Below are 27,503 nucleotides of genomic sequence, written 5' to 3'. Positions count from 1 at the left end.
AAGAGAAGAGAAGAGAAGAGAAGAGAAGAGAAGAGAAGAGAAGAGAAGAGAAGAGAAGAGAAGAGAAGAGAAGAGAAGAGAAGAGAAGAGAAGAGAAGAGAAGAGAAGAGAAGATGAGAAGATGGAGGAAAACACACAATTAGAAATCATAAATATGTGAATGTGAATGGGATGAACTCACCCATAAAAAGGAAAAAGATAGCAGAGTGGTTTATAAACTAAAATCCCACAACATGCTGTCTACAGGAAATATATTTAAAGCAAGGAGACACACATAGAGTAAAAGTAAAGGACAAGAGAAGAATCAATTATGCTTTAGCCAAAGGAAAAAGGTGGGGGGGGGAGCATTGATAGCAATCGTGATCTCAGAAAAAGCAAAAATAAAAATTGGTCTAATCAAAAGAGATAAAGGAAATTATATCTTGATAAAAGGTACCATAGACAATAAAACAATATCAGTATTAAACATTTATGCACCAAAATGGCTAAGAAATAAAGTAGTAGATCAATGAAATAGGTTCAGAAATAAACACACAGTAGTTAATGACCATAGTAACCTAGTGTTCAGTAAACACAAAGTTCCAAGCTTTTGAGTAAGGAATTCATTATTTGACAAAAACTGATGGGAAACTAGAAAACAATATGCCAGAAACAAAGCATAGACCAACATTTCACACCATACACAAAGATAAAGTCAAAGTTGGATACTTGATCTGGAAATAAAGATACCATAAATCTTTTAGGAGAACATGGAAAAGTTTACCTGTCAGACTTATGGATAGGGAAAAATTTATGACCAAACGAAATATAAAGAATATTATGAAAAATGAAATGGATAATTTTGATTATGTTAAATTAAATGTTTCCACACAAGCAAAACCAATGTAGCCAAGATTGAAGGAAAACAACAAATGGCAGGGAGGGTGGATTTATAGCCAGTGTTCCTGACAAAGGCCTTATTTCTTAAAAATACAGGGAACTGAGCCAAATTACAAGAATACAAAGCATTCTCCATTTGATTAAATGATCAAAGGATGGGAACAGGCAGATCTCATATGAAGAAATTAAAATTATCTATACTTATGTAAGGAATGCTCCAAATCACTATTGATTAGAGAAATGTAAATTAAAACAACTCTGAGATATCTCACACCTATCAGAATGACTAATATGATCAAAAAGGAAAATAATAAAAGTGAGAATGGATATGGGAAAATTAGAACACTAATACATTCTTAGTGGAACTGATAAGCCATTCTGGAGAGCAATGTGGAACCATGCCCAATGGGCCATAAAACTATGCATATACTCTTTGACCCAGAAATACCACTAATAGATTTATTTCCCAGAGAGATCAGAGATAAGGGAAAAGGACCTACCTATACAAAATATTTTTAGCAGCTCTTTTGTAGTGGTAAAGAATTGAAAACCAAGGGTGTGTCCATCATTTGGGAATAGCTGAACAGGTTATGCGATATGACTATAATGGAAAACCAGTGCAACCATTGCGCTATAAGAAATGATGAACAGGAGAGGTTCAGAAAAACCTGGAAAGACCTCTGTTAACTGATGCAAAGTGAAATGAGCAAAACCAGGAGAACAGTATATACAGTAACAGAAATATTAAATAGTGATTAACTCTGAAGAACTAAACTTATATCAGCAAAATGAAGTTCGAAGATAACCCCAAAAGACTCATAATTTTTTTTTTAAATTGCTGTCCATAGCCAAAGAAAGAATGGTTGGAATCTGGTTGTAGATCAAAGCCTGCCATCATTCACTTTATTTCATTCTAAATTTTTTGATTGTATACGTGATATGTGTCTTCAGTACAACATAGAGAATATTACATGAAACAATGGTATAACCTAAATGATGCTATTTACCGCCTCATAGAGCAGGGGGGAAAGGAGGAAAGAATCAGAATCACAGAATGTCAGAAAACAGTTATCAAAAATTGTTTCCTCTTGTAATTGAAAAAAAATTAATTAAAAAAGAAAGCACTAAGGGGCAGCTGGGTAGCTCAGTGGAGTGAGAGTCAGGCCTAGAGACAGGAGGTCCTAGGTTCAAACCCGGCCTCAGCCACTTCGCAGCTGTGTGACTCTGGGCAAGTCACTTGACCCCCATTGCCCACCCTTACCACTCTTCCACCTATGAGACAATACACCGAAGTACAAGGGTTTAAAAAAAAATTAAAAAAAAAAAAAGAAAGCACTATATAAATATTAGTCACATTTATTAGTACCCTCTGGGCTACAGAGTCAAAAATGAAACAGGCCCTATATTCAGTGAGTTCACATTTTACTGGGGAAATCAAATGTGAACACAAGTAAATAAACATAAAGTAAGATTTGTCATTTCAAAAGGACAGAGTACTAATAGTGGGTGATCAGGAAAAGGTTCAGGTAGGAGTTGGCAGTTGAGTTTAAGATTACATTACACTGGGACAGGTAAGTAGCTCAGGAGATGGAGTGTCATACCTGGAGAAAGGAGATTTGGGTTCAAATATGGCCTCAGACACTCCCTAGACTCTGGACCTTGGTTGATACTGAGTATCTGGTTGATACTAAGTATTAATTTTTTTTTTAAATCCTTGTACTTTGGTGTATTGTCTCATAGGTGGAAGATTGGTATGGGTGGGCAATGGGGGTCAAGTGACTTGCCCAGGGTCACACAGCTGGGAAGTGGCTGTGTGACTCTGGACAAGTCACTTAATACCAATTGCCTAGCCTTTACTACTCTTCTACCTTGGAACTAATACTCAGTATCAATTCTAAGATCAAAAGTAAGGGTTTAAAAAATATTTACATTACTCTATCTTGGTCGTGTTGTGAGAAAAGTGCTTCTAATTTACAATTAGGAGGCAGGAGGCAGGCATTTCATTTTTGAGCATGTCAGTACTAAGTATTTAATACATGACTTCTAAATTGATATAACCCAGATTATGAAAAAATTGGTTCAAACCTCTGAAAGTACAATTATAATGTAACAGAAAAAAAACTTATATACAATTTAATTACATATTAAACTTTCAAACACAATTGAATTTGTCATAAAACTAATTTTATTTTACTAGTGCTGTCATCCAATCTAAAATCCAAACATAAAACCTCACATTGATTTACTGGAATTGGAAGGATCCTGGCAAGGAACATAAGTGGAAAAATGAAAAGGAAATGATAAAGAAAGGGAAGCCTCTTCAGAAATGAATTTATTAATCAAGGAAAAAAACATTTCAAATCTAAATGTAATTCCCTTTCTACCACTGCTGACTCAGTTGTTATTGCTGTTTAATAAAAGCCTCTGAAAGTTGCTAACAAGGCCAAAAAAGCCAGACTCAATACTGAGAAATGTTGGATGTCAGTATACCACAAAAGAGAATTTTCTGAGGAGATTTGTAGGAAAGAATGGAAGGCAGTTAAACCTAAAAATATGATTACTTTCAGAAAAAAATCATTCTCATAAGGAAATGTATTACCATGGGAGAATTATGTCTGGCTTTGCCACTCACAGGAAGAAAACTGAATCATCTTTATCAAGCTTTTCTCTCTCTGGTGCATGGTGTTTCATGCTCATCCATACTAAGTGAGCTGCCAAGTACACAGAAAAGAAAGGACCCTTGAATGTGCAGGAGTAAGTCTAGAAACTTCATTAGATCTATTAGCTCTGAATCTGGGATGATGAGGCCTTTCCTCTGACTAGACTGAATTTCCTCATCTGTAAAATGATGTTATGGAACTAGATGATGTCTCAGCTCCCTTCCAGCTCTGTCAGGCCAGGAGGTGGCAGAGCTGGACAGATGACACACTTGGTGCCCTTCCCCTACTTCCCATTCCCTGCTCTCAGCTGCTTTGCTCACAGGCAGGTCTGATTGCTTTTTTTTATATGTGGGTGATTTGGAATATTAAAATCTTTGTTCTTTTTCTAGGCTTATTCTGTGTACGATGAAGAAATCGGCTACTGCCAGGGCCAGTCATTCCTTGCTGCTGTGTTACTTCTGCACGTATGTGACCAGAGCGTTTCTCTATGCCAACACATAGCCATTCATTCACAACCATTTGTTAAGTATTAACAATTTGATGACTCGAGTTAGGTCCAGGAGGAGATGCAAAGATAACTAAGCCTCCTGACTTCCTGGAGCTTACACTCTAACAGAGTGAATCCCAAAATGGGCACCACCACCCCCTGGTGGGTGCCGCAGCGATCCAGGGAAACGGTGATGGCCACAAGTGCATTTATCTTTCCTATTAATTGCTATTAATTTTTTTAAAAAATTAATTTCCAGGGGGCTAAGTAATATTTTTTCTGGAAAGGGGACAGTAGGCCAAAAAAGTTTGGGAACCACTGCTCTAACAGAAGGGAGAGAATACATACAGTGAAGTGATGCAATTAAGAGAATGCCAGGCCTGGAATCAGGAAGACCTGTGTTCAAATTTAGCCTCAGCCATTTACTAGCAGTGTGACCCTGGACAAGTCACTTCATCTCTCTCAGGCCTCAGTTTCCTCTTCTTTAAAGTGAAGATAATAATAGCACATGCCTTCTAGGATCGTTGACGAGAACATATGTGATAATTATTGTAAAGCACTTAACAAAGTGGTGCATAGTAAGCAACATATAAAGATTAGCTATTTATTATACCTTGATGTATAGAAACTGACCATTAGCTGTAATGCAAAATATAATGTGCTAAAAGCACAGGAAATATATAGAATGCCTTGCAAAGATCAATCATTTCTGTTTGGGAAGACATAGAGAGCTTCCTACAAGAAGCAACATTTGATCGAGAATTTGAAAGGTGGCTAGGATTTCAAAGGGCATAGATTTGAAATATTGAATATTGAAAGCATATTCTAGACACAGGGAATGGTATGACTAAGAACAAAAGAAACAGCTTCATATATATATATATATATATGTATATGGTTCAGAAAGCAATCCACTTTAACTTGATTGTTGCCTACATGATCGGGAGTAGCATTAGATAAAGCTGAAAAAGTAGAGAGGTGCCAGATTTCATAGGGCCTTGAATGCCACACCAAACCTACTAATCACAATATACCCTTCTAAACCTAGTCTGGTTTTATACTTTTGTGTTTTTTCCTCAAATTTGGTAGAAATAAACAGTATATTTCACACCACAAGGTTCTTCAAGAAATGTACTTACATAATTCTATGTTGTTAAGAGAAACTTTGTGAGCACTAAAAAGGTAAGGCAGCCTGAAAATCTGTTTGAACTTTGCCTTTTTATGACTTAGAACTTCTAACAGACTTTTAAAAAGGGAAGAAATAGTTATAGCTATAGGAAATTCTAAGGACTTAACCTTAGAGTTCATATAGTCCAGTCTCTTCATTTTACAAAAGAGGTAACTGAGACCCAAAGAAAGGGAGTGACTTGTCCAAAGTTACACAGATAGGAAGTAGCAAAAACCAGGATTCAAATCCTGCTTGTCTGATGCCCAATATTATTCTCTTTTCTTTTCCTCCCAGCTTTTTACATTTGTGATTATATTTCAGGGTTTTCACAAGAGTGTCCTGACTGGTTTGTCCTTAACATTCAGCCTCATAGTTTTGTTTTCCTAAAATAAGATAATAAAAATAATGGTGATCACAGTCCCTTTAAGAAACAAATGGATAATTAGTTCCCTAACCATAATTCCTGAGGTTTAATTCTTGAAATCTCTGTGGGGTGCTGGTGCTTTCTGTATTGGCTATATAGATGCTGTCAGCTTCTTGCCGTGTCTTTACTTAAAATAATGGCAAGTCGTATTCCTAAGTTTATTAAAAGGCAGAGTACATCACACTCCTCAGCCTTTGGAATTCTTAGCCTTCCTTTAATGTGCAATTCATTTCCAGCCTCTTCAGAAACTCTTTCCTGTTCCTCCATGTTAACCTTCCTTCTTTATCTCATAGAGCACTTCATTGTATTTCTCTGTAATCATAACTGGCATTTATACAGCACTTATTGTGTCCTCATTTAGTTCTCACAATGCACTTTGCATGTGATATTCTGTGTTTCAAGATGTTTCCCTGAGGTTAGGGAGTTTGTCTTATCCAGACTTTGAACCTTCTGACACTCACTCCATAGATGTACTATGCATGAAGTGTAGATATTTAATAGGTGTGTGTTGAGCCAGCGACTCACATAGAAATGCTATATTAGGTCAGACCTATCTCTCTAGCCCCATCTAAGGAGCAGAGTGTCAAAGAAACAGAACTAAACTTAAAGTCTAGAGATCTGGATTCAAGTTTTTCCTCTACTACTTGATACCAATATGAAAATATCCAAGTTATTTCTGTTCTCTAAATCTCAGTTTTCTTATCTGTGGAATGGAGAGAATAAATTTTCCTAGCCTTTCTCTCAGGATTTCTTGGGGGGAGGGGGAAGGAAGGTTTTGTATTTTGTAAAATATGAATAACCACATATGTGTGGTTTATTATTATTATTAACATCATTAGTCTTTGTGTAATGTTGTGGGCCGTTGACCAAGATTAGATGTGCCTTCTAACCCTACCTTCTACACAGAAACCCCACAGAAGTCTTTCACCTTTAACTTTACCTAACTCTCCTTTCCATATTCATCTTCTGCAGTCTTCTCCCTCTCCTTTTTTTTGAGAGATTGCTACTATGTTATAGAGTTATAAATGTAAAATTTTGAGTCTTTTAAAAATCAAAACAACTAGATGTTGTGCTAGGTTCAGGCAAGTACTTTTCCATTGCATTCTAGAATATACTATAAGATTTTTATAGGAGTTTAAAGGATAATTTCCATTTAGTCACTAATCTGTAAGGCATATAATCTTTATTTAGCTATGTCTTTTTTGGTCAGTTGAGAGGAGAGTTAACATTTTTGACAATAAGGGAACTCCAGTGGATTAGATGCTTGATGTGTTGAGAGACAACTCAGTGTGAATAGAAGAATACTAAATAAAAAATCAAGAAATTCTAGTTCCTGCTTTGCTGTTGTTTTCCTGTGTTAAGCTCTTTAAATCTCTGTATATATACCTTGAGCAAGTCACTTCGTTATCTGGACCTCAATTCCCCTTTCCATAAAATGAATGATGGGAATTTAAATGATCTTTAGTCACTAGGAAATGCTGTTTTCTCTATCATAAAGGCCCTTTCGGTTCTGGCATTCTTTGAGTTGATTAGCTTAAAAATGACAGATCCTTTTCTCCATGTCCTGTTCTTATTCTAATAGCTATACAGGAAAATATAGAGTTGACAAAATAGTGTTAGTTCTTCACAGCATTAAGGTTTAACTTTGCCTCTTTGGCTTGAGGAGATGGCTGTAAGTTTAAAGAAAAGAAGCTTGCTTTCTCTTGTCAGATCTGACAAGAGGGGAAATATGTAAATATCTAGTATTATCTGCCACTCTTCTTTCTGCCATCCAAATGAGGATAAGGTGGCATGAGCTTAATATATTGAAAAGAACACAAACGGATGCAAAATTGGTTTTCTTGTTTGATCTTTTCTTTATAGATGCCTGAGGAACAAGCTTTCAGTGTTCTGGTTAAAATCATGTTTGACTATGGACTCAGGGAACTTTTCAAGCAAAACTTTGAAGATTTACACTGCAAGTTTTACCAGTTAGAGCGCCTCATGCAGGTACTGGGTCAAATTGTATTTAAGAAATTATCATTTAAAAAAGAAATGATAATACCACTTATCCTTTCCCCTGGGCAGACCACATCTGTAGCATTATACTCAGTTTGGAAGGGATAATATTAGCAATACTAGGACATATCCAGAGAAAAACCACCAGGATACGGAAGGAACTGGAGCCATTGGTACAAATATCAAGCTGTCATGTGAAAGAACAAATGCATAGGAAAACTTCTTGAACTCAAAGAACAGAACTAGAAGCAGCAGTTGGAAGTTACTGAAGGGCACAATATGAAGCTTAATGCAAGGAAAAACTTCCAGATAATCAGATATATCCAACACTGGAATAATCTGTGTTTATTTGTAGTGAGTACCCCATCCTGAAATATTTCTGTCAGAGGATAGTCACTTCTTTAGGAGTTGGACTAAATGACCTCTAAAGTCCCCTCTAACTCTTTAAATTTCTATGAAAATGAAAAAAAAAATGAGCCATGAGAGGACGTGTCTGTCTTGACTTAACTTTTGTCATGCATTTCCATATGAAGTTATTTTAATAGGTTTTTTAAACATGTTAATGATACAAAGGTTGATAAAGTATGACTCTGATGTGTGTACTCTGTTTATATTTTTATAAACATTCTAAAGATCAAATGATATTCAAGAGATTTTATCACAACAAAGTCAGTCAGGAAATGTTGTTTGTGGGGATGTTTGATTTTTCTGCTTCTGGTTTTTATACTAGAAATAAAGCCAGCCTCTCCAATTGTATTCCAATCTAGTACAGAAAATTAATTTCTCAATACTCATCACTATTTGGGAGGGATTCTTAGTTGTTCTTTTTGTTGTTGTTCAGAGCAATTTTCATAAATTGAATAGTAAGAGAATTGGTTCTGTTCTAGTTGAATTCCAGATGTTCTATTTTCTTCTCGATGACTGCCATTGCTGCTTTGAAAGGGGGGAAAAGAGTGAGAACTCTCATAAGTGTATGACTTTATTGTCTTATTCCTGGCAGATTTGAGTCAACAGCTACATTTATGCCAAAAGCTAATTAATTAGTTTGCCATTTCAGGAGTACATTCCTGACCTGTACAACCACTTCCTGGATATAAGCCTTGAAGCACATATGTATGCTTCCCAGTGGTTTCTTACACTCTTCACTGCAAAATTCCCTCTCTACATGGTCTTCCATATAATTGACCTGCTATTATGTGAGGTATGTATCAGTGACTATAAAAAACCCTGTCTCTATTTTATAGTCTTCCTACTGTTTCAAAGACAACATGATTATCTTCTTCCTAATTGTTAATCAGAACTGGTAAATTGAGGTATAGCATATGATTCCCCCATGCCAAGACAAATCATAATATTTCTCTAGCTCTTTTAGAGAGAGGGCTTTTTTCCCACCCTGTGAAGACTGATAATCTAAACCACCTCATTTTACAAATGACCTCAGGAAAATCACTTTATTTTGAGGAGCTCCAGTATGTTCATCAGTAAAATGAAGGGATTGGACTAGATCCTTTCCAGCTCAGATATTCTATCCAGGTTAGTATATCCAGAACTAAAATTTTAACCAGGGCTTCTGCCTCTTAAGTGCATTGACCTTCCCTCTACACCTTCCTACCACTACTGTGTACAATGTACTCTCTTAGGTCCCACAGCTGAGAGAGACTAAGGGTAGACAGAGATAAAGAAGATGTGCTTCTTGCCCTTAATCCAATAAGGGAGACAAGAGATTTGAGATCATAAGATTAGGGAAAGCCAAGTAACTCAGTGGTTTGAGAGCTGGGTCAAGAGATGGGAGCTCCTGCATTCAAATGTGGCCTTAGAGAGTTCCTAGCTGTGTGACCCTGGGCAAATCACTTAACCCCCACTGCCCAGCCCTTTCCACTCTTCTGCCTTGGACACTTAATTGAGTCCAGGGCAGAAGGTAAGAATTAAAAAAAAAAAAAAGATCATAGGATTTAGAATTGAAAAAAAAACTGGATATCACCTTGTTCAACTGTCTCATTTTAAAGATAACAAAACTAAGTCTCAGGGAAGGGAAGTCAGTGAGTCAGTAGTCATCTGGCATTTAAATGCTTACTATGTGCCAGACGGATTGCTAAGTGTTGGGGATGCAAAGAAAGACAAAAACAGCCTCTGCTTCAAGGAGCTTCTACAGTCCCTTGACTCCAATACCGCACTATTTTGTACATATAATCCCAGGACTGTGAGATCTAGAGCTGGAAGGTACTAAATAATTAGATTAGAAACACTAACAATTAGATTTATCAAGTATTTATTAAGTACCTGTTGTGTGCTGGGCAATGTGTTAAGCACTAGGGCTATAAAGAAAGGCTAAAACAAACTATACTCTCAAAGAGCTTCCTGTCTAATGGTGGAGGTAGCAAATAGACCACAAAAGATATAACCAGGTTAAATTGGAGGTAATCATAGAAGAAAGGGTGACCAGGAAAGGTCTTTTGCAGAAGACGGGATTTTAGGTGGCACTTGAAGAAAGACAAGCCAAGAAACAAACAAAGAGGGAAAATAGTATACCAACCTTAAGGGACAACAAGTATGGACTTGACACATGAATTGCATTCAGGGAACAGAAAAAATATAGAAATGAGTAAAGCCTAAATGTAGGAAGGGGCATGGTTGTGAAGGGCTTTAAAAGCTAAACAGAATTTTATATTTGATCCTAGAGGTGATAGGGAGCCAATTAATAAGCATTTATTAAGTACTTACTATATGTGCCAGGCACTGTGCTAAGCCAGGAAGATACAAAGACAAAAGATGGGCCATGCCCTCAAAGATCTAATGAACTAATAGAGACATACAATACCTAAAAAATTGGAGGAAGAAGGGGATCTAGCACAAGGCATGATGAAAGACCTGCAGCTGTGGGGAATGATGAGATGACTGCACTGGATGCATTCCTTAACTGGAGGATCTGGGAGGAGCCCTTCAATATCTACCCTCCACACTTCCAGTCAGAGAGAGGGAGGGATCTCAGGGCCAAGGAGTAATGAGGAGGAGCGAGTTTAAGAGCTTATTTGGTCTTGAGAAAGGAATTACTGGAGACATTGGTGAAGACCAGACAGATCAGTTGGATGTAGGATGAAGGGGCTCACTGGAGTTTATCAAGTAGGTGAGTCACATGGTCAGGGATAAACTTTAGGAAGATCACTTTAATAGCCAAGCAGAGGATGGACTGGCCAGGGAGAGACAGAAATTAGAGGTAGGTATACCAGTTAGCAGGCTCTTGCTGTATGCAGGCATGAGGTGACAGTGGTCTTCACCAGGCTGGTAGGTACATCAGAGAAAAGGAGGAGATATATTCAAGAGAGGCTTTGAAGGACTTCACAACAGATTTGAAATATAGGATGACCCCAAATGAAGAGTCATTGAGGATGCCATCTTTGTTACAAACTTGGGTAAAAGAGAAGTTAAGAATGGAGGATTTAGAGTTTGTTCTTTTTTGAACATGTTGTGTTTAAGATCCAGCTTGAGATGTCCATTAGGCAAAAAGGTGAAACTATTGGAGGTGAGGAGAGAGTTTAGTTCTAAATAAATTAATCTGAGAAACACTGACATAGAGATTATAATTTGATCCATGGGAATTGATGAAATCACCAAGTGAAATAGTTTAGAGGGAGAAGAGAAGACAAGACCATTGGATTTGACCATTAAGGGATCATTGGTAAATTGAGACAGTAGTTTTAGTTGAATGGTGAGACTGGAAGCCTGACTTCTGAGGATTTAGAATGAACTGGGTAGGGAAGGGGCAGGAGGAGACAGGACAAGGAGTAGTGAGGAGGCATAATAGAAGCACCTGTTATAGGTGACTTTCTTAAGGAATTTGGTCATGAAAAGGAGGAGAGATATATGCCAGTGGTTAACAGTAGGATTCTGAACATAGGACAATCAAATCCAGTGAGGATTTTAAAAAAATTTTTATTCAATTAATTAATTTAGAATATTTTTCCATGGTTGCATGATTCATATTCTTTCCCTTCCCTCCTCCCTACCTCCTCCCATAGCCAATGCGCAATTCAACTGAGTTTTACAAGTATCATTGATTAAGACCTATTTCCATATTATTTAGAGTCTACATCCATATCCCCATCCAACCATGTGATCAAGGAAATATCTTTCTTCTGTGTTTCTCCTCCCACAGTTCTTTCTCTGGATGTGGATAGCTTTCTTTCTCATAAGTCCCTCAGAATTGTCCTAGATCATTGTATTGCTGCTAGTGGAAAAGTCCATTACATTTGATTGTGCCACAGTGAATCAGTCTCTGTATATAAGGTTCTCCTGGTTCTGCTTCTTTCACTCTGCATCAGTTCCTGGAGGTCTTTCCAGTTCACATGGAATTCCTCCAGTTTATTATTCCTTTTAGCACAATAGTATTCCATCACCAACAGGTACCACAATTTGTTCAGCCATTCCCCAGTTGAAGGACACCCCTCTCATTTTCCAATTTTTTGCCACCACAAAGAGCACGGCTATTTTTTTTGTACGTGTATTATTCCTTATTATCTCTTTGGGGTACAAACCCATCAGTGAGATGGCTGGATCAAAGAGTAGGCAGTCATTTAAAGCCCTTTGGGCATAATTCCAAATTGTCTTCTAGAATGGTTGGATCAGTTCACAACTCCAGCAGCAATGCATTAGTGTCCTAATTTTGCCCCTGTGAAGAGTTTTAAGGATGGTGGAGATAAGTGTGTTCTTAAGCAGGGAAGCAGCCTAAATATAGGGAGAAATAGAGGTATATTTTAGGGAAGCAGCCAGTAGTTAGGGAGAGATTGAAAATGAATGAGTGAATGGAGATGTGAGAGGAAACAATCTTATGGAGAAGACAGAATGGAATGGGATCAAGGCTAATTGAAAAAGAGTTTGCCTTGGCCAGGACAAAGGTCCTCATAGATGAAGGAAAAGATAATGAGGGGAAAATATCTCAGTGATTTGGGAAAGAAATGAGGAAAAAGAGAGCTCTAGACTAATGTTTTGCCTGAGATTATGTAGGAAAAGCCAAAATTCAAACCCAGTTTCTTAGACTGCCAAGTCTAGTGCTTCTTTCCACTACAGTACAGTGTCTTCTACTTTGTACTCTGATAGATCCCAGGGGAAGACAAAGAAAATGAGACTTGTTTCTTTTCATCAAAAAGTTTATAATCCAGTGTCTGAAGGAAATTGAGTTGTTTATAAATAAATGAAATGTAAACTAAAATATGCAAATGTATAAAGGGTTTATAAAGTCCTATGAGTTCATATGAGAAAGAAGGCCTTTCCAGATGTGGGGATCAGGAGAAGCTTCATAAAAGAGCCTTGAAGGTTAGATAAGATGTTAGTAAACAAAGTGAAAAGAATGGCAGAAGGTATCCTTGGTATAGGGTCCAAAAGCAAAGGAATTTCCTAGTGTCTCTTGTTAAGTGATGCCCTTGAATTCATCAGTGTCCCATTACATTCACAGGGAAGGGGTGGGGGACAAAGCCATTCAGGGAGACAGGAAAGGGGAAATAGGTCTTAGGAAAGAGTACGGTTATAAGGAAAGGGGAGAAAAGATGAAAGTATGTATACCTGTAGACCTTAAAGGAAGTGGTATTGGCCACCACATAGCTCTTGATTGAAAGGCATTGTGATGTCCTGGAATGACCAGTAGACTTGTGATGAAAAGATATACATTCCCTTATTTTTACAAAAGCCTATGAGTTAGTTTCCCTTTCTGATCCTCTGTTTGCTACTCTGTAACATCAAGATCACGTTTACATAAGAGAATTGCTGAGGGGGAAGGAGTCTATGTCAGCTATATATTTTGGGCTTTGTTGTTTTTTGATGAATTTTATTCATGTCTTATTTTCACATCGTGGTCATATCCAAATAATGAGTCCTCACAGTGAACCCTCCTTTGTGACAAAATGTCAAGCAACACCAACCATCACATCGAATGCTGGCTATTAGGAGTTCAAAACTTATTTTGTTTTCCAAAGACAGTACACTAAAGACCACTTCCACTGAGCTGTACTTACTCTGCTTGACCCCATAAAACAGGACAAGGAGCAATGGGTAGAAGTTACACTGAGACAGCTTAGTGTAAGATTCTTCTTTTTAATCAGAGCTATCCATGGGCTACAGTGACTTGCCACAAGATCTTGTAGCAGAGGCTGTGCGGACACTTGTCGGGGATGTTGTAAAGAGAATTCTTTGGGTGTGGATGACAGGGGACCTCAGAGAACCCTTGCAGTTCAGAGGTTCTGTGATTTCTATTCATAGGAGTAAAAGAGGGGACAGACTTTTTGTACAGAACTACTCAAAGTGTGACACATAGTGCCAATAAATCATTGAAATCCTTGCAATATGTCAATAAGTTTTGGCATAATTAGTAACAATTAGAGTCTTTTTATAAAAATTTTTTTTCAATCATGTGATGCCTTTAGTGGATTCTGTAAGAGTGATACAAGAGACACTTTTACTCAGGAAAGTATTAGATGACAACAATTTAAATAGATTGTCAGCACAGGGGATTGACCCTACTACTCTTTAACTAAAGTTTCTGTTCTCGGCTTTAATTGATGGTTCCTAGGATTTAGACATGGAAAGGATGTTGGAATTCACTTTTTCAAATAAAAAAATAGTTTTATGAAGCAAAAAATTAATAACCAGACATATTAAAATTGTTCATTTTGTCTCTCTTCTTTAGGGAATAAGTGTTATTTTTAACGTTGCCCTTGGTTTATTAAAGGTAAGCCTTTCTATCAAACTTTTATTTCATCCCTATTCTTTACACTATAGCAGCAATTAGTTTTATCATAAAGTAAATGTAAACAACCTCCTCCTACTGTTATGTCAGCAGAGTGCTTCCTCATGTTGGTACTACAATGCCCTAAATTGAGAAAAGAGGTTGTAATAAAGACTTGAGGAGAGCCCTCTTTCAATAATCAGTTATTAGGCATATATTAAGTGCAAAGCCTTGTATTTCATACTGGAAAAATATAAAATTTACATGAGACTGCTTCTTTGTCCTCATATGATACATACCCAGATAGCTATGATATACGTTCAGTGCCTTAGACAGCTATGAAACCAAGGTGAAGGTGAAGTACATCCTAAACATGGGGAACAATTTACATAAATACACAGAGGAAAAAGATGTCATGTTGAATTTGGGGAACAACTAGTGTAGGTTGTCTGGAATATACATTTAATAATAGAGAATTGTGGGGGCAACTGGGTAGCTCAGTGGATTAAGAGCCAGGTCTAGAGATAGAAAGTCCTAAGTTCAAATCTGGTCTCAGGCACTTCCCAACTGCATGGCCCTGAGCAAGCCACTTAACTCCCATTGTCTAGTCCTTACCACTCCTCTGCCTTGGAACCTATACACAGTATTGATTCTAAGGTGGAAGGTAAGGGTTAAGAAAAAAAATAATGGAGAGTTGTGTAAAATGAAGATGGAAAGGTAAGTGGGAGCCAGATTGTGTGACCCTTGAAGGGAGGCAAGAAAAAGGAGTTTGGGTATCATCACAAGCAAAGAGGCTTCATGGGCTAGGTAGTATTTGAGTTAAGCTTTGAGGGATGGGTAAGGGTTCAGTAGCTAAGGAAAAGGGAGAATATTCCAGGCTTTGAGGATGATTTCTTAAGCAGACATGGAGAGGAGGAAGCAGTAGGTATAGTCACTGTTTTTTGGTTTATTCGAATGCTGCTTGTGTATTTTCATAGCAAATGTTTCTGTGTTTATATGTGTTTTCTTTCCTTATTTTCGAAGACTTCCAAGGATGACTTGCTTCTGACAGACTTTGAAGGGGCTTTGAAGTTCTTTCGGGTTCAGCTTCCTAAGCGATATCGCTCTGAAGAAAATGCTAAAAAACTAATGGAGTTAGCTTGCAATATGAAGGTAAAAAGTAACTTAGATACTTTTAAGTTTTCCTTTCTCTTTCCTCAGCTGGCTAAAGGTTTTGGCAGAAGTCTGTAAATGTTCCAAGAGAGCACATATATAATAATTGCATCATAGAATTTAGAGTTGGAAGAAACCCCCTAGAATTTGTCGAATTCAGTGCCCTCATTTTTTTACTTATGAGAAAACTGAGGCCTAGCATTTCCGACTTATTCTTATAAGAAGCAAAACCAACAAGCTCTATAACCATCTTTTACATTGTGTAACACTTTAATGTTTTTCAGATTGCTCTCAATCCCTTAATTTACCCAGTTTTCACAACATCTCTATGCCAACATTAACCATACTCATTTTGCAGATATAGTAAAGAGGGGTTCCATATCCAGTCTTCATCAGACATTACTGAACACCTATTCCATGTGACCTTCTGTGCTAATTATTGAGAGGGATCAGTGAAAGATGAAAAAATTTCCTAACTTCAGGATATTTAAAAGCTAGTAAAAGAAGAATAAGATAAGTACATTAGTAACATAATAGAAAATAGATGAGAGTACCAGGAGTAGGGAGATTAAGCAGCATGGCTTAAAAAGCTTGCCTTTTCTTCCTCTCTAAAGAGAAATTAATGTAAGCTGCACACTTTAGCCCCTTTTGAATTCCCATTCATTAGAAACCTTTCAATAGTCTTAGTTTCTGAGAAGAATCTAAATGGGAGGTGTCTCACATCATCACTGTTGGATTTAGATTTAATCAGTAGTTGGCAAACTTGCTTCAGGCATATGAGGTTAGCCTGTGTTAAGGCAAACAGGTAATTGAGCATGTATGATTTACAGGTACTTATTACCTTGAAGGAGTTGAGTAGTTTTATTGTATGAATGTGGAAAATGTCAGGTGAACTATTTAGCTGTTGCAGCTTTCATTAGTACAATGTCAAATGTTAGGATTCCCTATAAAACTGACTTCTATTATGAAAATTCAACAGATTTCAGTTGAGCAAATTTTTATTCAATACTTCCTATGTGTAAAGCAATATAATACACACTGGGGATACAAAGACAAAAAAAAAAAAGGAAACATTCCCTGTCCTTGGAAAGCAAGAGGCACAACATAATAGTATAGTTATCAGGAACATGGTGGAGGAAAAGGGAGAAAAGGGTAATAGAGGAAGTAGCATGTGAACCTCCAAGGTTAGGGTAAAGTGTATATAAAAGGTGGAGAACAATTTACACAAATACACAGAGGAAAGAGATGTCATGTTGTTTTGGAGAATGACTGGTCCAAGTTGTCTGGAATATAGATTCATTCATGGAAAGTTGTGTGAAATAAAAAATGGAAAGGAACTAGATTGTGTGGACCCTAAATGCTAGACTAAGGGTTTTCTGTTTTATCCTTTAAATAATGAGGAGCCATTGAAGATTTTGAAGTATGGGAGAGACTTATATAGAGGAAATTTTGGAGAAGGAAGAAACTGGAAGCAGGAAAACCAATTAGGAGACTATCACAATAGTTCTGTTTAGTGACAATGAAGGACCTAATGAAGTGGTAGCCATGTGGATAGATGGAAGGGAAAGGATATGAGAATGCAGGGGTAAAAATCAATGACACTGACAGCTTACTGGATGTGATGAAAGATAAAGGAGGAAGAGGAGTTAAGGATGAGTCTGAGATTATGAACCTGAGTTACTGGGGATATGGTAATATTTTCAACAGAAATAGGGAAGTTCAAAGGAGGAACAGATTTAGAGGAGATGAGTTCCATTTTAGAACTTTTGAATATGAGATACTGATTGGAAACCATGGAGATGTCTAACAAGCAGCTCATAATGCAGGTAGAATTTAGGAAAGATGGAAACTGGATCTATGTGTATATTTAGAGAAAGAAGTGGACCCAGGACAGAGCCCTAGGAGAATGGACACCTCTGCTAAGGGGTTTGGAGCTTGAGAATAAGCTATCAGACAGATGGGAGGAAAGCAGTATCAAGAAAATCAGTTCAGTCAGGAAACTTATATGTGAAATTTTATGTGAAAAGATCAAATGTAGTCTTTATGTTTCTAGGGACATGGAATGGAATAGTGTGGTGGATAAAACACTAGTCTTAGCATCAGAAAGCCTTCTTTCTGTAACTGCTGCTTATTACTTATATGATTATTGTCTGTCATAAGAACATGTTTTCTCGTCTCTAAAATGGAGGTGAAATACTCATACATTTATTGCTTTGTTCACAGTGTTATTGTGAAATCATTACAAAAATGTAAACTATTCTTAGTTGTTAATTGCTAGCTATAAGAATAGGATATTTTTATTGCTGTATTTAATACATAAAAGTTTTAGGATAATATAGGCAATCATTTGGCCACTTGTTAAATTGATTCCCACACTCCATGCCCCATACATAGGTCATTGTCCTTTGATAGAAAAATATGGTTTAAGGAGTGAGTCCTATCCTAAATAGGTTATTCTAGTGACTGAAATTATATATGTAGACTTCTTATAAAATGCTAGTTGTTATTATCATTATTAATACATAATAAAAACTTAAATTTATATAATGCTTTATGTGGTTCCAAAACCCTTTAGGTGCATTTTCATATGTGATTTTCACATGTATTTGGTACAGTTCTACAAGTAACAGTATCCCTTGATTTTATAGATGAGGAAATTGAGGTTCAATTGAGATTAAATGACTGGCCCAAGACCATATAACTAATGATTGATAGAACTTGGATACGTTTTCTAAGCCAAATGTTCTTTTCCCTGTACCCACGTCGGTGAAGATGTGGCACATGTGTGCAAAGCCAGCACTCAGGGAGCTGCTCCATTCCTGCTCTTCCCAGCACCAGAGGACATTTTTTACATGCCTCACCCCTCTGTTCAGCCACCCAAAGCAAGCACTTTCTCCCTCAGCTCTCTCTGGTAATTCGGGGGCTCACAGAAAGCTTGGGTTTTCTGCCCCGTGGGCCAAACTCATTAAAGCCCCCCCAATGCTGCCCTATACTATTCAATGTTGCCTCTCATGCTATAAATCTACATTTTCAGGGTATTTAGAAATTTGTATGTTCATATCTATATTGTACCACTGAGATACCTGTTGCAAAAATTTCTGAAAACTTTTTTACCATCTGATTCTTGAAAACCCTTAATCAGTAAGTTGTGTCCCATACTTAACATACCCTAGAATCATAGGATTCACACCTGGAAGAGAATTCAGCATCTAATCTAAGCTATCTGCATCTTACAAATGAGAACACGATGGAACAGAAAGGTGAAAGGCATTTAAACGAACCTAAACACTTTTACTCCAGTCTAGTACTGTAGTTCTTTACTTAGCTGAGACAGAATAAATACCGTTTCATTTCTAAGTCTAGTATATTAAATGATTACTCAAAAATATCAAATTACTTCTTTATCTCTTGAATAAAGTCCAAATTTTTCACCTGACAGCTTGTAATTCTGACTATCTTGAGTATATTCTATAAATATTGAAAGAATATTGAGGAATCTGATTGCTCCAAGACAGATATTGAAGACAAAGGGGAGAGGTAGCATGTTTTAATGGGAATAAATGGATTTGGAGTCAGAACGTTCAAATCCCAGCTCTGCTACTTTATTGTCAAAGTTGACTTGGAAAAGCATTCCCTCCTCATATTCTGAAATGAAGGGTTTGGAACGGATACCTTCTGTGACTCCACTGAGACCTAACTATAATCCTGTGAACAGTGTAAGAAGAGATATGAAGACTAGAAACTAAGAGACAAATTTGAAGAACAGCATGGAGTCTGATTTGACAGTCTGAGAGGAGAGAGTTGAAAAATTAGGTTGGGGCCATATCTTGGAAGACCTTGAATGTTAGGTGAAGTGTTCATACTTTATTCAGTAGTTAATGGAATTATTAAAGTTTTCTGAGTAATTATTTGCCATATTTGGTCTCAGTGCTCAGATTAGAACAAAGGCCTAGGTTTGAAGATTTATAGGAAATTTAGTACTTTGGAAACTAGTACAAGTTATTACTCTTTGGCACAGCAATCAGGAAAAAAAAATATACACACTACATAACAATACGTTGTAAGATTTGGCAACACACACAAGGCCAGGATCACTCTTGGGAGGGAGGGAAACTGTCCTGTGTCATACATCTTAGTGTGAGTACACACTCGAAATAAAGTCTCAGCAGGGAAGTTTTATATCTTAAGAATGGACTTATTTGGAAAAAAAAAAAAAAGGTAGAAGATGCCAGATATGAAAGAAGGCATTCCTAATTGGACCCAAACATGACGCGGAAATTTCTCTAACTGAGCCTGGCCTCCTGAATGTGACCAGAAATTGGGTTAGGGCTTCAGCAGGTTTTCAGGGACCCAGGAATGGGTGTTAGCATGCAATAGGAACCTCACCCAGTCTGGGGCCATGTCTGATAAAGGGTCAAAATGAGTCAGGGCAGTGAAAATGTTCTTTTTATCTGTCATTGTTGATATATTTATGGTCACCTGTATTGCAGTCATCAAACAATATATTTCAAAAATCACATTTATCACACCATTAAAACCCAACTCAGAAATTAAATACAATATTTATTTTGTCATTATGTGATTATGATGATAACATTTAAGATGTTTATAGGCTTCATTCCTGATAGAAAACCTGTAAAAGTATATAGTAAAGGTATTATTAATTCTTTTTAACAGGTTAGGAAACTTAGAATGGTTAAATGACATGTCCAGAGTCAAACAGCTATTAAATTTCATAGTCAAACTTTAAATCCAGGTCTCCTGAATCTAAGTCTAGCTCTTTCCCCAGTAGCAATCGAACTAGTCCTGGCTTGGCTTTTCCTTCCCTGAACATGGAGAGTATCTGAGAGCACATAGACATGTACAGAGTTTTCCTGAGTCATGCTTGAAAGAAACTAATAAAGTAACCAGAGAACTTAGTCTGGAGTTGCCAGAATCCTAAGTTGGCATGTACCTTCCAGCCCTCTCATTTTCTCTAATTAGAATGAAGTATGTAATTCATTTGGTCAATGCTGCAAATCCTCTGCTGTCACAGGAAATCTTTTAATTTGATTGTACAGATAATCATTTAGTACCTGCTTCATGCAGAACAGTAGACTTGACTACAAATAGAAATTGGACATGATTATAACCCTGAAAGAACTTCAGTAAGGAGTAATGAGTTCAGTACTTATAAGGAAGGCAGGGACACAAAAAACTATAAGACAGGGCACGAGTAGATAAGAGTACAGAGGAGGGAGTCAGCCAGATCCATAGTAGAGTTACAGATTCCATGCTCTGGTGATCATTCTATCTATTCTTAGAAACCTTAGAACATCATTTGTCTTACCTGAACAAATAATCCTCCTCCAGCAAGTGCTCATCTAGCCTGTCACCTGAGAAAACCCATTTTCCTTAGGAATAACTCCATCTACTGCTCATACTTGTGCCTGGACAGAACAAATAGAGACCTACTTCAGCATCCCTTCTAATCTGACCATCAGAACTGTCACTTCTTTACCTGTGTGACCTTGTGTACTCTCTGGGCCTCGGTTTCCTTATTTTTAAAATAAAGGCATTGGCAGACTCTCTAAGTGCCCTTCCAAGTTTAACATCCCTCCAGGTTGTATAGTAGCAAAAGTTCTCAAATCAGGAGAAACCTGGTTTTTAAATCATAGCACTGGACATTTATTAGCTTTGTGGCCAGTAGCAGAATGTTTAACCTTTCTGGACCTCAGTCTTATGTGTAAAGCAGAGGTGATACTTTTAGTATCTGTCTCTTATTATTTTTTTGAAGAAGTTTAAATAAGTTAGTATAGATAAATCACTTTGTAAACATCAAAGTACTGGGTAAATGTTTTGTTTTTTGCTTGTGGTCTTTTGTCATTTCCTAAATCCAGTCCTTTCACCAAACCACTTCCCTTTCTCCAGATGTACTCTAGCTTGACACTCTCCCTTTGCAAATATGATTCTTAAACTGTTTATGATAGCCCAGATGTATTCCAACCAAGGCAGTGAGCATTATTGCCCTTACCTCCATTGTTTTACACAGTATGCTTTTTACTGAATCAGTTCAAATTTGCTTTTTTGGTTATCATATCATGTTAGTAATAGGGCACCTACCTTGCAGGTTCTGATGGAAAGGATTATGAGGGAAGGAAGGGAGAGAGAATAATTAACCAAAGCATTTATATAGCACTTTAAAGTTTACAAAGCCTTTTATGATAGTTATCTCATTTTTGTCTCACAAAAACCTTAGGAGACAAATACTTTTATCTTCATTTTATAGATGAGAGACTGGATTTTAACTTGAAGTCTTCCCAACTTAAAGTCCAGTACTCTGGCCACTGCTCTACCAAACTGCCTAATTTAGAATATCGTTGTTATGAGTATGATCTTTGGACTCTTTTCCATCCCTTTTAATTCACAAGACACAATTGAACTCTACAGTATCCCTTCCCAAAATCTTCTCTGTTTTAGATCAGCCTCCCAGGTGACTGTCAGCTGGAGGCCCATTTTAGGTACCTGGTTTCTGAAATCCAAAAAGTTACTTAATCAGCAAAAATGAATTGTCAGAATTTGCTATTTATACCTGACCCTCTCATCCATATATCCATTTTGACTCTCCATTTCATGCACTGGGATCATACTGTCATGGCAAAGAGCTATACACTTTTTCTAGGTCTAATACATAAACCCCCAGGACTGACTCAAGAGTCCAGGATCTACAAGTATAGTCTTAGCTTTAATGTAGAGGAGCCTGACAAATCATATTCCAATCTCCTTAATTCCTTTTCAAAGAGAAAATAATGGGAAGAAAGGAAAAATGTCGATCTTTTGAGAAATGTTTTTTTAGTGACTCTTTTGGTTATTAGTCTCTTTAGAAGTATAATTAGTAAGTATCATGAGAAAAGTCCCATGGATTTTGACATATAAAGGAACCCCTTTATGTATCCAAATATTGAAAATTTGAAGTTCTTCTTGTCTTATGTTAGATGGATTTTAAACATAAATGCTATTAGATGGTTCTAAGGTATTAGGACATAAAACTAAGACCAGTGGTAGAAGTTGACAATATGGGCTCACATTAGCTAAAACTTTATGATCAGAGATGCCCAAAAGTGAAACAAAGTACCTTTCTGAGATAGTCAAGATCGTCAAGCAGAGACCATCCAGCTTGTGGTAGGAGGTTACAGGTTCACAGTTTGAAATAGATGGTGTCTGAAATACTATTCAGCTCTGAGATTTTGTAATCCTTCCAGTTTTAAATCTGAAAACTTAAGAAGCTAGAGGGTCATGTTGGATATGGTGAATTCATTGCTGCATGCTTCTCACTAGGGGGAGCCTCATCCCCAGGTTTCCCACATATATCATCCAAGACTAATAGCAAGATTCAGCAAGAATTGTGTACTGGCCACAGTTCTAATTTGTTTGCATTTATTTTCCATTCGTCCCTATTGATCTGTTAGGATTGTTTATCCGTTTACCAACTCTACAAAATGTTTTATATAGATGCTTGCTCTGAGTGTCACTTAGAAACTCAATAAATACCCTGCCATTGGCCTTAAACCACAGTGGAGCAGAATTTAAAGCTGAGCTGTGCCTTAAGCTTTGTGACCTCTCCAGAAATGTTTAATGGGTGTCTTCCTACAGCCTAGAACCAAAGCAGTGTTATCTCTTTGGCTGACACTGCTTGGGCATAGTCCAAGACTCCATTAATAGAAGCCATGATTGAGGTCGGTCTAGACAATAGCAGCAGCTTTGGGTGAGAGGATTGTGTGGAATGTTACCATCTTGTGGCAATAGCTTATGTTTCTATAGTATTTTTCAGATGACAAAGCAGTTTTCCCATGGTGGCCACATGAGATAGATAATCCAGATATTGTCCCCATTTAGCAGATGGGGAAATTGAGACTCAAAGCAGTAAAGTGACATGGCTACTTCCTAGAAGAGTAAAGGCTCTTAAAACCCAAAGACCACCAATTCCTATCAGACATTCACTCCATTAAACCACACTTTAATGTGTTTAACTCAGACAACCATTGGGTGGAGAAAGGATGACTGTATCTGAATCATGGAATGATTTATGATAGCAAATCAAGTGCCAGATTTTAGGACATTTAGTTAATATAGAAATTCAAAGAATGTTTGCACTTTGAATTGAGGTCATCAAAGATTGTTTCATCCACTCCATACCTTTGCATTGGCCATCCCCTAACTGGGCATCCCCTAGACTCTCTGTTCTGCCCTTTGATTTGATGACTCCACCAGTTCCCAGGAGTTTAATTACCTTCTCTATGGAAATGACTCCAGTACCACTTTACCAATGTTGGATATTACAAATAGGATGTCCCATACATAACCCAAACCCAAAAAAAGGAAAAGAAAGAATTAGAGAGAATACACACACACACACCATGAGTTAGAGGATCATAGATTTAGGGATATAAGGGAAGATGGGTTGAATGACTTGTCCAAAGTCACACAGGCAATGAGCAAGAATTCATACACAGATGCTATGACTACAAATGCAACACTTCTCTTACTGCTATCAGGCTGCCTACTTGGAAAAAGGCAAAACAGGAAAAAAAGGAATAGTGTTGAAGTTTTTCTAAATTTACTTAAAGCAAAGAGATAATCATGTTGTTTTTTTTTTTAAACCCTTGTACTTCGGTGTATTGTCTCATAGGTGGAAGAATGGTAAGGGTGGGCAATGGGGGTCAAGTGACTTACCCAGGGTCACACAGCTGGGAAGTGGCTGAGGTCGGATTTGAACCTAGGACCTCCTGTCTCTAGGCCTGACTCTCACTCCACTGAGCTACCCAGCTGCCCCTAATCATATGTTTTTGATAGCACAAGGGAAGCAGCCAATAGAGAGGTTAAAGTAGAAAAGAAGGAAGAAGGGAGAAGGTGTCCAAAAAAAGAAACTATAATTCCAAAAGGAATTGAATTCAAAGTTGAGGTGATATAACTAGAGAGCATATATGTCCTACAATGTTGCTTGAAGTTATTATAGCAAAAGACTCAGGAAATAAATCTCATCAAGTAAGCAGACTCTTTTTAAAACAAAAGTGGAAGCCATACACATAATTGCCTTAGTAGATCAGAATAATTCTTAGATTATGCAATTTTCCTTATGTAAACCTCCTCCCCAAATTTTTTTTAAGTAAGCATTTTTATAAGAGGATTTCAGACTGGCCAGAGTTTGTCTACCATTATACCCCAGTTTACACAATGTCAAGTTGGAAGGGACGTAACAGATCATCTAGCCCAAGTCATAATGGACATGAACATATTCTCCAAAATATCTGGTGGCCGTCTGCTTTCCACTTGAAGACTTTGAGTATTGGGGAATCTTCCAAGGCATCCTAGAAAGTTCTTTTTTTTTTTAAGAAAATTTTTTTCCATGGTTATATGAGTCATGTTCTTGCTCTCTCTCCCCCCACCCCATAGCAGACGTGCATTTCTACTGGTTTCTTCATGTGTCATCAATCAAGACCTATTTCCATATTATTGATAATTATTCTAGGGTGGTCATTAAGAGTCTATATCCCAAATCATGTCCACATCAACCCATATATTTCCACTCCTGTAGTTCTTCCTCTGAATGTGGGTAGTGTTCTTTTCCATAAATCCTTCAAAATTGTCCTGGGTCATTGCATTGCTGCTAGCACAGAAGTCCATTGCATTTGATTTTACCACAGTGTATCAGTCTCTGTGTATAATGTTCTCCTGGTTCTGCTCCTTTCACTCTGCATCAATTCCTGGAGGTCTTTCCAGTTCACATGGAATTCCTCCAGTTTATTATTCCTTTGAGCACAGTAGTATTCCATCACCAGCATATACCACAATTTGTTCAGCCATTCCCCAATTGATGGGCATACCCTTGTTTTCCAGTTTTTTTGCCACCACAAAGAGTGCAGCTATAAATATTTTTGTACATGTCTTTTTCCCTATGATCCCTTTGGTGTACAAACCCAGCAATGGTATGGCTGGATCGAAGAAAGGGCAGGCAATCTTTTAGCGCTCTTTGGGCAGAGTTCCAAATTGCCATCCAGAATGTTTGGATCAATTCACGACTCCACCAGCAGTGCATTAATGTCCCAATTTTGCCACATCCCCTCCAACATTCATTACTCTTCCCTGCTGTCATTTTAACCAGTCTGCTGGGTGTGAGGTGGTACCTCAGAGTTGTTTTGATTTGCATTTCTCTTAATTATTAGAGATTTAGAACACTTTCTCATGTGCTTATTGATAGTTTTGATTTCTTTATCTGAAAATTGCCTGTTCATGTCCCTTGCCCATTTATCGATTGGAGAATGGCTTGATTTTTTGTACAATTGATTTAGCCCCTTGTATATTTGAGTGATTAGACCTTTGCCAGAGTTTTTTGTTATAAAGATTTTTCCCAGTTTGTTGTTTCCCTTCTGATTTTAGTTGTATTGTTTTTGTTTGTACAAAAACTTTATAATTTGATGTAATCAAAATTATTATTTTACATTTTGTTATTTTTTCTAACTCTTGCTTGGTTTTAAAATCTTTCCTTTCCCAGAGATCTGACAAGTATACAATTCTGTCTTCACCTAATTTTCTTATAGTTTCCTTCTTTATATTCAAGTCATTCACCCACTTTGAATTTATCTTGGTGTAGGGTGTGAGATGTTGATCTCAACTAATCTCTCCCATATTGTTTTCCAACTTTCCCAGCAGTTTTTGTCAAATAGTGGATTTTTGTCCCAAAAGTTGGGTTCTTTGGGTTTATCATACACTGTCTTGCTGATGTCACTTACCCCAAGTCTATTCCACTGATCCTCCCTTCTGTCTCTTAGCCAGTACCATATTGTTTTGATGACCACTGCTTTATAGTACAGTTTAATATTTGGTACTGCTAGGCCACCTTCCTTCACGTAGAAAGTTCTTATTGTTAGAAAGTTTTATGCTGAACTAAAATTTATCCCTTAAAACTTTTATCCATTGCTTCTATTTCTACCCTCTTGGACCAAGCCAAGCAATATGAGGATTTGGTGTTTCAGAATATGAGGAGTTGGTGTTTTTTCCCAAGTTTCCTCATAACCTCATCTCTAGACTGTTAAAATAGTTTTCTGGTTGGCCTCCCTGACCCCATTCCAGTATATTCATCACTTAGCTTCCCAAGTGATTATCCTAAAGGGCAAGTCTGCCCATAGTAGCCATTCCCCCTTTCCATGCCCTGCTCAGTAAACTCTGTGGTTCCTATTACTTCCAGGATCAAATATTAAAAAACCTCTGTTTGACTTTTAAGGCTCCCCATAATCTCTTCCTTTCCCACCTTTCCAATCTTCTTACACCTTACTCCTTATTCCCCTCCACATTTTGTGATATAATGATGCCAACCTCCTTGTTATTCCTTGCACAAGACACTCCATTTTCCAACTCTGTGCCTTTTTACTTGCTGCCTCTCCTGCCTAGAATTCTTTCCCTCTACTCCTCTACCTCCCTTAATTCCCACCTAAAATCCCTGCTTTTGCAAGAAGCCTTTCCTAGACTCTCTTAATGCCTAGTACCTTTCCTGCAAGACTACTTCCAATTTGCCTTGTGTATATGAGGGCATTTGCATGTTGTTTCCCCCATTAAAATAGCAGCTTCCTGAGGATAAGGATCCTTTTTTGCCTTTCTATCCAGAACCGTTAGTGTAATGCCTGGCCCATATTGTTTAGTCGTTCAGTTGTGTCCAACACTCTCTGACCCTATGAAACATACCATCCAGGGTGTTTTCATGGCTTTGGTTTGCCATTTGGAGTAATTTGCCATTTCCTTCTCAGTCCTGCCCCATAGTAATAGTTTAATAAATGCTTATTGACATATTGACTGACACCAGGGCAAACATCCCCACTTCTTTTGGCCAATTTTCTTGTGGCACAGACTCCAAATATCTTGCCATCCTAATTACCTTCCTCTGAACATACTGCAGGTTGTCAATGCCTTTGTCAAAATAAAGTGCCTGGAAAAATTGAATATAAGATTTTGGATATGATCTTAGCAGGACTCTCACTTCCTTTATT

General features: G+C 37.4%; 1 protein-coding gene across 1 annotated transcript in view; it reads left to right on the top strand.

Moving 5' to 3' along the window:
• The window catches only part of RABGAP1 (RAB GTPase activating protein 1), a 186,399-nt gene that overhangs the window by 140,544 nt on the left and 18,352 nt on the right, over positions 1-27,503 (top strand). The window contains exons 14-18 of the mRNA XM_044664252.1: positions 3,929-4,003; positions 7,482-7,607; positions 8,674-8,817; positions 14,293-14,334; positions 15,355-15,483. Of these exons, the coding sequence (XP_044520187.1) occupies positions 3,929-4,003; positions 7,482-7,607; positions 8,674-8,817; positions 14,293-14,334; positions 15,355-15,483 (516 nt within the window). The remainder of the gene's footprint in view (positions 1-3,928; positions 4,004-7,481; positions 7,608-8,673; positions 8,818-14,292; positions 14,335-15,354; positions 15,484-27,503) is intronic.

The sequence above is a fragment of the Gracilinanus agilis genome, chromosome 2 (assembly GCF_016433145.1).
Source record: "Gracilinanus agilis isolate LMUSP501 chromosome 2, AgileGrace, whole genome shotgun sequence".
Taxonomy (NCBI): domain Eukaryota; kingdom Metazoa; phylum Chordata; class Mammalia; order Didelphimorphia; family Didelphidae; genus Gracilinanus; species Gracilinanus agilis.
This window is presented reverse-complemented; position numbering and strand designations above follow the sequence as displayed.